At 38.8% G+C, this 14,650-nt stretch overlaps 1 protein-coding gene across 1 annotated transcript in view; it reads left to right on the forward strand.

Annotated features, from left to right (window-relative positions):
* Nucleotides 1-14,650, forward strand: part of KCNK10 (potassium two pore domain channel subfamily K member 10) — a 55,736-nt gene that overhangs the window by 25,653 nt on the left and 15,433 nt on the right. The window contains exons 3-4 of the mRNA XM_068192665.1: nucleotides 2,577-2,694; nucleotides 5,652-5,812. Coding sequence (XP_068048766.1) covers nucleotides 2,577-2,694; nucleotides 5,652-5,812 — 279 coding nt within the window. The remainder of the gene's footprint in view (nucleotides 1-2,576; nucleotides 2,695-5,651; nucleotides 5,813-14,650) is intronic.

Raw genomic sequence — 14,650 nt, forward strand, 5'->3', positions numbered from 1 at the left:
AGACAGCATTGGAATAGTTGGATATTTATAAATGAATGATGTCAGTGAAGCTTTAAAGAAAAAATGATTTTTTTCTGGATGAGAAGGGAGCCTGAGAATCTCAAAGCTATCTAAGGCAACAGGATACTCCTTCACTTCAGGGGTTAGTGGTTGGCCCTGAAAGACTTGCTAAACTGTGTAATCTCAAGTGTGATTTAAGTGTAATTAGCTTGCTGACATTTACACACTTAAGGGGAGGGCAGACAGCATTCCTTGGCAGAAGTAACCAGGGTAGCTGACAGTGTGTCATGGGCTATTTAAACGGGCAACCTGTCTGTTGTGCTGATTTATGCTGTTCTGCATAAACCAGCAAATGATCTCTGCTTTCACACCACCTGCAGTATGCCAGCAACTGGTACAGAAGCCCTTCCAAAAGGTTTGGTCTGAAACACATCCTTTCTCTATATCCCTATTTCTTGAGGTATAGACGTGCTGAGGAGCCCTGGCTTTCTGCCCACATGAAATGAAACCAGTCCAGCCTGGAACTTGCTTATGCTATAGTTTCACTATCACCTTAGCCTGGCAGGTAGTAGCTCTACTTTTAAAAAAGGCTGTCTGTTCTGATCTCTTTGGAGGTAGCTGTCTCTGTTCTTGCCCATACACCTCTCCTCCCACTCCTTTCCCTTTTGTGAGACAATGTGATGAATAACTAAAAGCTGGGAAGCAGATTAGCTGAAATTTGCCCAGTCTAAAAAAGCAGTAGAGGAACATTGATGTCCATGAAGTCAGTTGGAAATATAGGCAAAAATGAGTGAGAAAAATGGAAGTGGAAGAAAAGATGAGGCAAATTCCACCAATAAGCCATTGGTGGAAAGAGATTAATGTGGAGGAAAGTGTATCATGAAGGCTAGGGAGACAAGTGGTGTTAAGTGGATGTGTTTAAAAGTCAGTGCTAAACCCATAAGAGAATGTGAGGTTTTAGAGAAGATCAAGAGAGAACTCATAGACAAGATCAGGTAAGAAGAGGGGCAATGTTAAAATGGAATGGCTAACCTTGCTTTGCACATAGACTGTATAGGAAAAGGTGAAATAGAAAACCACCGTGACAATTCATAGATCATAAATCACAAGGAAAAGAGAATGCAAGAAATTAAAGAAAGAAATAATTAAAGAAATGCAATAAGAAAAGTCAAACCTGTGTTGATAGGTGGGAATTCCATGTTGAACAAAGCCAAAGACAAAGAGGATGCGAGAGGTAGCACTTTGCTTCACTTGTTGATCCCAGCAATAAGATCACTGAAACTACCAAGGCTAAAGATTGGTGGCAAAATTTAGGAGGAGGAGCAAATAACAGAAAGAGAAGGAGAAGGTCTGGCAGTAGTGTCAGCAGCTAATGACAGCAACATGAAGTGAGGTTGGAGCAGAATGGGAGCAAAGCAAAGAGCTGGAAATGTTAGGAGGCAGAAAAAGAGAAGCTTGGTTCCTCTGCAGTGGTTTTATGAAAATTAGACTCAGTTGGGAACATTTGGAAGGGAGAAAGGCTGTCATTTCTGCTTCTGCTCAAGAGTGAGGTCTGAATTTCTCTATGATGAAGAATAGCTTGTATGAGATCTAAAAGCAACTTGAAAATACATACCCAAGGGCATCTCAAAAGTCGGCTTAGAGCAATTCAGGTGAGTATACCAGATTCTGATGAGAGATTTATTTCTGTGCTTTGTAAGCTGATGTATTCAGCTCTGTCTTCCTTTGGACTGTGAAGCTAAAATGAAAAGTGAATGTGTATGTCCCCATGATACAATATGGTGCAATTTTAGAAATTCCTAACAAACATTCAGGAGGCTGATATGTCTGCCTGGTTTGATTCAGTATTATGTGGGACACAGGACAGTGAGCGGGTAGAAGTATAGCTACCTCAGCTTCTGTCCAGAATATATTTCATTCAAGCACTGTCTGGGAGTCTCTGTATCATGCTGTATTTGTGGACATGAGATCATGTGTAGTGTAGCAGCTGGGAAGTTTGAGCTGATCACAAAGTTTATTTATGATTCCATAGATACCTTATTTGTTAATTTCAAACAGGATATATATATATATATATATATATATATATATGCCATATTTTTTCTTTTGTTAGCATAAAATATAAATTACTTAAACAATTACTGATAGTCTGGGAATTTAATTGGCTGACTAGCTTCAGTTGATTTCACAAATATTATTTGTATTTACCACCTTTCTAGCTGCTTCTGTCTTGAGCTGTTCCCAATGAGGATTTTTTCCTTTGGTAGTAGTCACTACAAGAACAATATTTATGGGTGAATTTGTGGTGTTTGTCCTTTACTTCTCAACTGCTTTGTATCTTTTGTCATTTGTTTATGCATTGTATCTTTCTTCCACCTTAATGGATATTCAGTTCCCTCATATATTCAATTTATGTGCACAGAAAAGGCTACTATACTATGAGCACATATTAAAAACTTAAATTGAAGCTGTTTCCATGGTCCTAGAAATTTCCCTTTGGAGCCTGTACCAACTAGCATAGGATACAGTAAGGCATGCATAATGCTGATTCTTTGCATTTTTTTTTTTTTTTGCAGCATGCTGTTGATGCTGATAATGCAGGAGTCAGTCCTGTTGGAAATTCCTCTAACAACAGCAGTCATTGGGACCTTGGAGGTGCCTTTTTCTTTGCTGGAACAGTCATCACTACTATAGGTATGTTTATTGTTTATTTTTTAAAAAGACACAGTCACACTGAGACATAGATAATGGAATAAATTTGAGGAAGGTAGGCAACAAAGAAATAAAGTAGCTGAAGTGTATTTCTCTGTTAGAAGAAGACATGACTCCAGCATGTGTTAAGGGCACTGAGTCTTTGGGTAAGTGTCAGAAGGTGTCTACATAATTAGGGTAGAATAGCAATGCTGAGCTGAAAACAGGTAACATTCCTGCAGGCGTTATAACCCTGTTCTTGATGTAGATTGAAGCAATCTACAAGCAATTGCTTGAGAAGAAGCAATTCTTCTTATGCCTTCCTCCTTTCCATAACTGGAAATGTATTCTTATAACTATTACACCCTTCTTAAAATTCTTACTTGCTTTCCTACTAACAATTGGAAGGAATTACACAAAGGATGCATTGTGTAGAAAAAAACCAACTTTTTTTTTCTTTCTAGAATTCATTACCTTAATTATTACACATTTCTCTGTAGTAAATGAAGAGTATACTGAACAGCTCAATCATTTTTCTTGAACGATTAATTTTAATAAGATAATTATTCAGGCCCTTATCATCTCTCTCCCCATGCATTGTGTCCAATATATTTAGTATTTGACCTCTGAATGTTGGCCTTAGATATGCTAAGGGTTTTAATATCTCCTCTATAAGCCAGTTCCTCTCTTGAAGAATATTCATCAAGCTTGGATTTCAGAAGATGGTCTGAAGGAAAAGAAAATAAACCAACAGCATTGTTGATACAGTTAATCTGCAGAAAATTATACAGTAGTTTTATAATTTTAAGCTTGATTTCAGTGCTGTCATAATAATCAGATCAAGAGATCTAATTATTTGGAAATCACTGGCAAATTGTTGATTTTTATTTTCATTTTCTATGAGTATTATTCTGCTTTAAATATTGTACAAAGTGCTTCTCCACATTACAGCTGTGCTGCATGCACTTGATAATCACATAACCCTTCAATAAAGTGTGAGAATCTGACTAAATTCTGTAGGCTTTTTATGCAGGTAATACAATAACAACAAAAAAAATCTTGTGGCAGTTGAAGACTTGCTGTGGTGATCATCTCTAACAGTAGAGTCTGTGCCTTTGGCTCTGCCTTTTCTTTGCTGTCAGAGGGAGGGGGAAAGAGTGAAATGTATAGAGTGTACAATCTGTGTTCCTCTATATTAAGCAACATTACCATGTATTTTTGATGGTAGCATAAAAGCAGAGGGTGGCAAGAAAGAAAACATTTCTGATTCATACAAAAGAACCCCCCCCCCCTTAATATTTGTTTACTCAATAGACCCAAGTGACAAGCTTTTAAATTACTCATTAAATAAGTGCCACAATGTAGGCATAGTTCATGCAGGCGTATTCATTGACATCTGCTATTTAAATAACTTTTTGAAAAGACCGTGTATATTTGCCCATATTTGTTGTAAATTCTCCATGAATGAGATTTTTATAGGCTGCATAAAGTCTGTATATTGTGTCAGGGCATGAAAATGGTTTCAGTTTATCCACCAGAGGCCTGTTAGGGCTCCTCTTATGCAGAAACTTCAGGAGATTACCTGGTCAACCTCAGTCCAGTGGCCCATGGAGCCTGGACTTTCTTGGAATTTTAGGAGACATCTGGGATGACGGATGCAGCTGTGAAAAGGACAGTAGGTTATGGCACATGCATTATTGTGTGTCAACATAGTTCTTTCATCATCCCATGACAGAGAGATATATCCAGTGCCAGTGATACCAACCCAACAGGAATAGGACCTGGCACTTACATAGATTTCCTCCTCTCTGGATGCTTTATTGATGCCTTAAGTTTTAGCTTTCGTATTTTCCAGATTCTGTACTGCATTAGTATGTAACTCTGAACTTCATATAAAGTGTTAGCAAGTTCTCACAGTTCAGTTAGACAAAACAATCCTTTTCCAGCCCAAGAACCAAGGATAGCATTGCAACTCCAGGTCCAAAATGTATAAACAATGGGAAACTGAGGAGAGTAATCTGGGAGGATGGGACTTCATAACCTGAAGCTGTAACTGGACAATTAACCCCAATATGTAAACGGACCCAAACTTATAAAAGTGTGGAAACTCGTGACCCATCATCCATCTTAGTTGTAGCCTTGGCTGGGCTCTTGTACTGCCCAAGGTGTATCCTTTGAAGGCCTTTTAATAAATACCAACTTTATTCCTTTAACACTGTCTAGCCTCTGTTCGAGGTAGCCTCTCAAGGCAACATTATTGCATCAGTGATTTGTGATTATGTGATAATTTTTAATGTTTAAGTAATTCTGTATCGTTAAAATCTCTGTGGCATTTCAATTAAAATGGCTGATCTTAAATAAAAAGGTGCAAATATTACTGTCACAATTCTTGGGTTTTTTCCTCTTTAACATTTTAACAGAAATACCATGTCTACTGGAGTCATAATGCTTTACTGAAAAAGAGTTAAAGGGTAGATTTGTGTGGTGTGGGTACAGTTTGGAGGCTGCAGTGTAACTAGTCAGTGTGATTAAGAGGTTGAGATAAGTATGAGCTAACCACTGAAAATGAGCCTTGTCCACTGAAAATTAACCTTGTCAGATGAATCACACCCCTATCAGGAAACCATTGGCACAGGCCAAGAGGAACAACAGCATGCAGGTGCTAGGCCAGCAGGGAGGGATTTTTGTGCCATGGCATCCGCTAGATCAATTAAGCAAACAGCAATTTTAGATAGACAGAATCTACAGAAAATAGGGGTAACTGAGGCTTCAAGAAAAATGGAATAACAGAGGGTGGCTTACCCAGGAATTGACATCATGCCATTGAAAGTCTATAAATAGGAATTATAGGCGGAACAAAGGTATGCCTGCAGGAAGAGCAATTTTTAAAAACCAATTAGTTTGTTTTCTAAAAAGCTGTGTATAAGTTCTGAGAGACTGACAATTGTTTTTCTCCTCAGGGTATGGGAAGATGGCCCCAAGCACTGTTGGTGGCAAGGTTTTCTGCATCTTGTATGCCCTATTTGGGATTCCACTGTTTGGCTTCCTGCTGGCTGGGATTGGAGACCAACTTGGAACCATCTTTGGGAAGAGTATTGCAAGGGTGGAAAAAGTTTTCAGAGTAAGTTCACTGACAGTTTTTTTCTTGTGTTGTATAGCCTGCTTTTAATTTTGTTGCTATTACCTGTGGCATTTTTTAAATGTTGGACACCGTGAAATCTTTGCATGTTGAGATGATAGTTAATGTCTGTAAGGATCTCTGTAGTCAGTGAAGAGAAACAGACATCTCTAGATGATGATGCAGGGGCTATAGGTTAGACTCTGAATTTCCTTATTGAGGGTATTTCTGGGGAATATGTCTCCTAAGTTAGTTTCCTTACAAGGAATTGTAAAACAGTCTTCAAAACACTTCAAGTTGCTTTAGATATGTACATCTATTCACTGAAAATGGAGAGAAAGTAATGGTTCCCTGAAAGAACAGGGATGTGGAGTAGGTCCTGACTGTGTTACTGATACAGCCTGAAAGAAAAGCAGGAAAGCAGGGTTGCTTTTGTGAATGTGAACCTGGGAAGAGAGATGGTTGAGTGATACGCCTTCACTGCAGGGTGACAGATGTGCTGGTGTAGATCTGCACCTCTGCTACAAAAACTGCTGTAATGCCGCTGGCTGAAATCATGATCATTCTCTGCCCTACCTACTAGGAAGACATCCTACCCTAAATTTTTGTGTAGACTTCCTCATTATGTTGCCAGTACCCTCTGTTTTTGAGTCTGAATTGCTGTAAGCGGTTCTTTCGCAAGCAGTGCCGCAGACCTGGCAAATGCTGTTTTTCTAACTTGCTAGTGGTTCACTTCAGGGATTCTCACTTTGAGGCAGAAGTTCTAGAGGTGACCTGTGTGATACTTCCCTTGGAAGTGGCATAACTGAAGGTAAGTCTCTCCAGGGATGGAGTGGATGAGAAGCTGCCCAAGCTGGTTAGTTTAATAGACATCTAGTTCTAAAACATTCCCACAGATGAAAGCAAATTGGTTGTAACTGTTTTTGGAAGGAAGTAATTAAGTATTAGACTGAAGAATGAGCACTTTCCTTTTTGATTAAATGACTTTTAGGTGTCCCAGACCAGACATAAATACTATATCAGAATAAGTGTAGAAAAGTGACTAGTGATTATGTGTGAGTAAGCATGTACATGCCTGTCTGGAGAGCACTTCAAAGGCTTATATTTTAATTTAAAGAAAAGAAACTTATTGAAAGGTGTCTCAGTTCCATTTGGTGAAAACGTGACTAAGATCCCTAATTTATTTTTTGTCTACCTTTTTATTACACCTGCTTCACTTCAGTGGAATCTCTGAACATTCCAGCCTGCTTCTGCCCAAGAAAAATGACAATCTTGAAGTCATTATATGGATTGAGAGTCAGAAAATCTTTGATTAATTGTCAGCTGAGTGTTGTAATTCTGAGTGACATGGACAAGACCATTAAACTGTTGGTAGGATAGTTTATGATTAAAATAATCAGAGAATCACAGAATGACTGGGGCTGGAAGGGATGTCTTGAGATCATCTAGTCCAGCCTTCCTGTTAAAGCATAATACATACTTGAAGTATTTTACGATTCACAGATGAATGCTGACACTAATGTTTCATACAGAATATAGCCATTTGGCACATAATGTGAGTTCTTTTGGTATTCAAAGTATTCCTTCATTTTCTTGAGTCAATATGGTTGCTTACTGCTTATAGCCATCCAAAGTATTTGTTTTCCTCCTTCGTATTTTGTGAGCTTCCAAAGGAATTTAGAGATTGTGGTCCTCTTGTTTAGCCAAGATGTGTGTTTATTCCTTTTATTTTGATAGTCAGAAATCCATTACATTCCATTGCTTCTGTTATTTTGTGATTTGGTGAACAGGGTTATATATAATTTTCTTTGTTATTCTTACTAATGAGTTTCAGCTATTTGAAATATTTTTGATAGAGTTTAGAATTTACAAGCATCTTAGTAAATAGTCTTAATACCAGTGATTTCACTTTAGGTAATTATTTAACATTTGGCATATGTAAAATATAATAATCATTATTATTTTAGTAATTGTGTAATTTATTATCACATTATATTTACATTGTTAGGCTTCATAAATGTTTGTACCTAATCAGATGAAGCCTCGAGTAACAGTTCTTGATTTAATGCTGATCACTGAGCAAATTTTAATTCAGTGTGTAACTCTTGTTTCTTATTCTGTAACCATCTCTGTAATGAACTGAAATTCAGCATGTTTGTGGGTGTAAAACAACCTGTTACCACCTGTAAAGAGAGGACATAAAAATTAGGAGAGTAGTTACCAAGAAACTAAAAGGAACAAACATAGGCTAAAAAGACACCGAAAAACATAGTAAAATGTTCGGTGGTGTGCCTGACGAATCTTCTGGAGGTAGCTGAGAAGTCACTGAGTGCATCAGTGCTCTAGAGAGAGTACAAACTACCTACCTGTATTATTTGTCCTCACAGGCAATTTGGGACAGTCCAGTTTCTTGTGGAAAGAATGGGAAGAAACTTAGCACATGTATAATGCATCAAATTTCCATGTTCTTATGCCTCAGCACTCTGCTTCTGTACGTATCCAGTTGCCTCTGTTTATGCCCTTCACTCTTAGGAATGTTGCAGGGCTGGTGTCAGGGCAGCGAGAGTTCTGGAAATCCTTGCAACTTTGTCATTGCCTGTAGAGTTCAAAGGGACTTGAGGGCAACTTGATCTTGCACTGTGGCTAGGATCATTTTGGAAGCTAGGCAAGATGTGGTATGCACACATCGGCACGTGGGAAGGAGAGGAAGAGTTTTCTGTTGTCACCACAGTCCTTTCACCCAAAGCATTTCCCTAACAGGTCTCTTGCTCCCTCCAGCTGTATATCTGTGAGCCTGGAGCCCATGCCACACTAGGGACAGCTTGCCTCTGGCATTCCTCAGCATATCTGGAAAGATGAAAGGAGGATTCCTCCCAGAGGACTTGTGCTAGTGCACTTCTGCTGCCTCTGACATGACCTAAGCAGAGTCCCACCAACCCTACCTTAATTAACACCACAAATTAGACCCTAGGAATCCCACATTTAGCTTATGCAGTAATTAGCCCATGCATTCTGTGGGAATTTTAAAAACAATTTGAACTACATGAAGTGAGAAAGAGATCTGCTCTTTTCAAGTACACACTACCCCAACAGTATAGACAAAATATTTCAGCAGAGGAGCTGGGCACATGCCACCACTCATCTTCTAATCCAAAATGTTACCATTATTTCAGTGTGTAACTAGCCAGGAAAACAGCTACTCATTTATGAGTAGGTAGGGCTGGAGGTATTTCATTGCAAAACAATGCTTTGTAAAAAATAGAAATTTTCATGTGCCATTTTAGGAAGCGGAGGCACTGGCAGGATGATGCTATCCCAAACAGCATGCATTGAATAGTCTATGCCATCTGTCCTAATGGAATGATTATATTTGGTACAAGTAAATAAGCATCAACCAGGTCAGAGATGTAAACTAAAGCTTCCCCCACAAAAGCCCTGGCTTCTGAGCTCCTGGTTATTCCTGTATGTTCCATGTTCAATAATCTAGGGCAGAACCTGGGTCCCAATCTGTTTTTACATGCATACGAGTATGATTCCCCAGAAAATGAATATGTACGAGGCCAGACACAACAGAAATGAAACATGCATTTTAAGATGACATAATGCCATAAAAGTAGTATTTTTATCTTTCACAGGTTGTTCATAAGTTTCTTCATGCATGTATGTTTCTTTAATAAACAGTAGAACAAAGCCCCATTCTCTTGACATGCTCTGTACAAACAGTGTCTGCAAGCATCTAAAGATAGAAGGCACTCCATAGGCAGAGTACACTGTTACAGAACACAGCAGCTGCCATTATCATGAGTTAAATATAGGCTAATTCAGACAGTCTTTTTTCAAATCTTGAACGAGTGTTTAGATTCTCACCAGAAGTAGATGGGTTTAGCATACCCTGAATGATCTTCCCTTATCTTGCAGTTTAGTACTGATGCAGGAATTCAGCCTGGGCACAGTGAATTTCTGAGAGCACTCCAGGATTTTCTGGCTTTTGAGGTGAGGCCACTGTGAGCAGCTCCTGGGCTTGGTTGCTGCTTTCACTCCTCTGGTTTCCACCAGGACACAGAAGACAGGTCTGGCAGCACAGCTGGTAGACTGAATTGCAATACTGGGATGTGAGCAAGCAGCCAGAGACATGAGTGGTGGCAAGGCTGCACCATTGAAAGTACAGTTTTGTGCAGAAAGGCATTGCCTCTGTAGGCAACTTGTGCTTCACTGGACCAGGGACTCATCGGAACAGACACATCTGCTACTTGACTTTTCAGGTTTTCAGCTCAGAGAACATGTTTTGCTCTAGTTTTCAGAGACATGCTATGAAAGTGATCTACAGTTATTATTTTTCTGAAAGGTAACAGTACACATCACCTAACCTTGGAATTGTCCTAGGAAAAGTAGTTCTTAATTGGCAGGTAGGGATGGGGCTGGCGTAGCAGTAAGGGTAGTCCCACTGAGCTGGTGGAAAGATTTCTTTTAGCACCTGTTAAAGCTCTACCTTTCGTAAACTTTATTGTTTAAGAAAGGTATTCTAAACTGTATTCTTTCTGAATACATCTGATCAACTCTAGCTACTCTTTCACTTAAAGATTCAAGTTCTTTTTAAAGATTTTTGGCTTCTCTGATCTCTTACTACTAAAGTGGCAGGAGTTGTTTGTACAAATTCCTTCCCTGAAAGTGAATGGCAAACAGAATCTGGGAAAGAAACTTAGTATAAGACAGTAACTGTGTAGAGGAGGAGCACTTAAAAATGCAGTCTTTTTTCATAGTCTCCCCTCTGTTCATGGATTTGCTCTGTTCAAGACAATCTCTTTTATTTTGTATAACCACATTGCATTACTAGGCAGCATCAGTGTGTTATTACATCAGCTACTAAAAACCCACTGAGCATATTAACACTTTATATTTTCTTTTTTAATATAGTGTTATTCACTGTGATTTTCTGTAAAGAAAAAGGTAAAATTAAAAAAATATATATATTCACATAAGTTCCACAGAGTAACTGTCTGATGCAGTGATCTATCTGCCATCTGCTGGCATCCTGTCTCTGAACAGAGCTGTTAGGACAGGGTGTGAAATTCAACCTACTGTTGCACATTCACAGTATTATTCCAAAATTATACAAGGTTTATGAGCTGAAAGTTCAGGGTTCAGACCTCAGCCTAACAATTTGCTGAGTAATTTCCACCAAAAAAAAAAGCAAAGAAATATTAAAAATCAGTGATTAGAAAGGTGATTTACAAACCCAGAACAAATGCATGTAAACAATCTCAGCTCATGATCTGTTCTTTTGCCTGTAATACCTTAAAGTTCCTTCTAAGAGACACATTTCCCTGAGCAGGGTTAAAATAGGGGTGCTTGTAGGCTTGATGGTGAGGGTTGTGACTTCATTACGGGTGGTGACTCCTCATCAACCAGAGACAAATTTGTCTCTGAATTCTGTTTTAGGTTAAACCACTGTCTTGAATATGCTGGGTTTATTCTTTGGATCACTTACGCCCTCCATTATATCTGAGCTGCAGAAAAGTATCTTTTTCTGCACAGACCTAAGATAGTACTAAATAGTCAATTAGAAAATCTGTGGATCCCAGATTTTGACATTTTAGGCCCTCTAATTGGGTATTTAATTTAGTTAGTGAAGCTTACAGCTATTCCACTTGAAGTAAAGCAACTTAAGTGTAGCAGACATTTTGCTAATTTTGTTGTTATCCTCTGGTCTTTGATGGTGAGTATGTTATACCAGGAATGGCAAGATCAGATCCATACAAGGACAGGGAAGTTATGTGGAACAATCTTTATTAACCCATTTTTGCACTCTCTTTGTGGGGGAGTATAGGTGTAACTCAGATGTGAGTTGAAGGAGGGAAGGTAGGAGAAACACATTACAAACTCAGCCTCTAAAATTGCAGAAGTCTATGCCATCAACCTCTGTTGTTCTTTTTCTGCTCCAGTGTTTGAGAAAAGCATATATATACATGTATTCCTCTTATTCAGTTTGGTTTTTTGCTTCTTTTTTTTTTTTTCTCTTGGGCTGGATACTGCTCAGCATAACAGAGCTTTAGGATCGTAATTTTTATTTTTGTAATAAGCAACATGCATAAATTTGTGGGTCCATATCAGAAATGTGCTTTCTAGTAAGAGGAAGATTGGAAAAGGGTATATCCAGCCTAGAAAATGTCTGAGACAGTGTTTTTGTATTTTCATGACACAGTGCATCACATTATGACTGCAGCAATATCCATGCACAGAGATTTACAAAAATGACATTAGAGAAAGCTGCTGCTCTGTGAGAAGCTTGTTGCATATTCCATCTGGGTCTAGACAAACACCCCACAGAAATGTGGTTTTATGGGGAAAAATGATGTTAAAAATAAAATAAATCCTTCTTTACTCTGACCTGTGTCTGGTATGAGTTGAGGATTGTGCCTCCCAAGCTTAGTAATAAATGTGACTGCTTACGGCTTTTAATATCTATCTCTCCTCTGCTGCTGACTACAGTTAAAAAGCAGAGGATGGATTCTGCACTGTCTTGTGCAGCCATAGCAGCATTCTTTATACAACATGAAAACGAGAATAACACTGAGGCACTGAAGTTAGAGCATAGAGGAAGCCCATATCTAGTAGAATGGTTCAACCCCTTTTTCATAACCCATGGAGGTATCTGAAATGTAATATATATTTTAATATATATTATAATTCTGCTGCTTGTTTTCAAGGAGTGTTGTCTTCTTCACTGTTGTGGTGAGCAGGTCCTGGCTGGCAGCAAGCACCCACACAGCCGTTTGCTCACTCGCCTACAATGATGGAGAGAACATGGGAAGAACATTAGAATGTTCTCTAAATAACCTCATGTGTCAAAATAAAGATAGCAAAGTCACTTACCATGCACTCCAATAGGCAAAGCAAACTTGACTCTTGGACTTTAAATTAATTTATTGACAATTGGCATAAAAATATTAATTACTGAGTTGAGTGTTTGGAAACAAAATCCCCACAAACACTCAAAATGCCTTTCTTCCCCATTTTTCAAGCTCAACTTCACTCCAGACACCTCTTCTCCACCCATATTGTTACTGTGGGTCGCCTTCAGTCCCCCTGGTGCAGCAGCAAATGGCACAGGGGTTGGGTCAGAACACAGTGGTTTCTCTGCTGTTCTTAACTCTTTTCCTCTGTTCCTTTGCTGGTCCTCCATGGGCTGCAGACCCTGCAGTACTTGTGTTTCCATGGAGAAGCTCCCACTCACCTGACCTTGTTATTCTCTTGTTCTTTCCTCTATTCCATTGTCTTCTGCCTGTCCAGCATTCCTGCTCTTTCTTAAACACACTTTCCCAGAGGTACCACCATGTCATCTCAGTGGCTCAGCAGTGCCCTGAGGTGGGTTTGTTGGAGCTGACAGGAACCAGTAGTGTCAGAGAACAGAGAACAACAAAATATTGTTATATTTTTCTTAGGTGTTATGTCCAAGTCAGTGATATTTAAAATACATTTAGTTTCCATCTCATTTTGAACGTGAAGGAGCTCAGACAAGTTACAATGAAATCCACAGTGACTGTTACAGGCAGAAAAGAGGTTGATGTGACTAAATCACGATGACCAAGCCAGTGCCAGATTTCCATATAGCCTGTTGAGAAGGGCATCACACCTGTCTATGTGTGTCAGGCTCTGGACCAGGACTGGCTTGCATTTGGCTGAGCTGAAAGACAAGCAGTGTGAACTGTGACTGCCTGCACCATCCACATTAGCTTTGCAAACATATTTTGACTACGGATATATCAAATGTTTGTGAGCTGATATATGTGAAATTCTGGTTTATGGCTTTGGTACAAAGACTGTCACTCCTAATGTTAAAATATTTTGGTCTAGAGAAAGTGATTTAGAAGACAAGCTGTTTAATTAATGCATGGGCAGAGACAATCTGTTCTGAGAATAGTTGGCAGCATGGGGAAGGGCACAAAGTTAAGAGTAAGTGAAGGGAACAAAAGAAATACTAAAGAAATGTATTTTGTTTGAAATGTGTTTCAAAATACAGAGCCTTTTGGAGAGATGAGGACAGCATTTTCCATGCAGGTATATTACATTATCTCTACAAATATGCCATTGGTCATCTAGCAAATAAAGGTAGCCAGCTTGCCAGGAGCCTTGGGGAGATTTGTCAGGAATTCAGAAAAGGAAAACTTTGGAAGATGGAAAATCCATCTGAGCTCACTGTGAAGCAGCAAGTGTTCCAGTGCTATTTTTGGTTTAGTAGTACTGTATACTGGGGGAGCTTTCTATGAAATGAGAGGTGACACTACAGACTCTTGGAACATGCTTATGTGAAATATGCTGCTCATGGAAATGTACATGTTCCATATATTAGCATTTAGTCTAGTCTGATAAATGACTGTAGCTTTTTTTGATCCCCTACTTAATGACTCCTGCTCATTTTTCATAGGAATATATATCAACTGGGTGGTGTCAGTTTGCAAACTTAAAATCACTGTTTGGTACTTTTAGTGCCAACCATCAGATCAGAAAAATTGCACCTCAGTTAATTCACCTGAAGAAAGCAGAAAACATAAAATAATCCACTACATCGGCTTTGATCTATTGGGCCAGAGAGAGAAAAAAGAAAGTAAATACCTCGAGGTTTATTTTAACTCCTGAAATTATTAGGTAAGACCAAAACTACTAAAACCCTTGTATATATAATACAAAATGAGGAAAAAGCGAAGCTGCAGTTACTGATGGAAAAGATGGATAAGAACTAAATTCCACTGATAAGGGTGTTTTTATTGCTCTGTCTGTCCTTACTGCTCTTGGCACTAGAGCAGATTGACAGTAGGTTGTTTGAATTCATGTAAGCAAGTT

The sequence above is a fragment of the Anomalospiza imberbis genome, chromosome 6, assembly GCF_031753505.1.
Source record: "Anomalospiza imberbis isolate Cuckoo-Finch-1a 21T00152 chromosome 6, ASM3175350v1, whole genome shotgun sequence".
NCBI lineage: Eukaryota > Metazoa > Chordata > Aves > Passeriformes > Viduidae > Anomalospiza > Anomalospiza imberbis.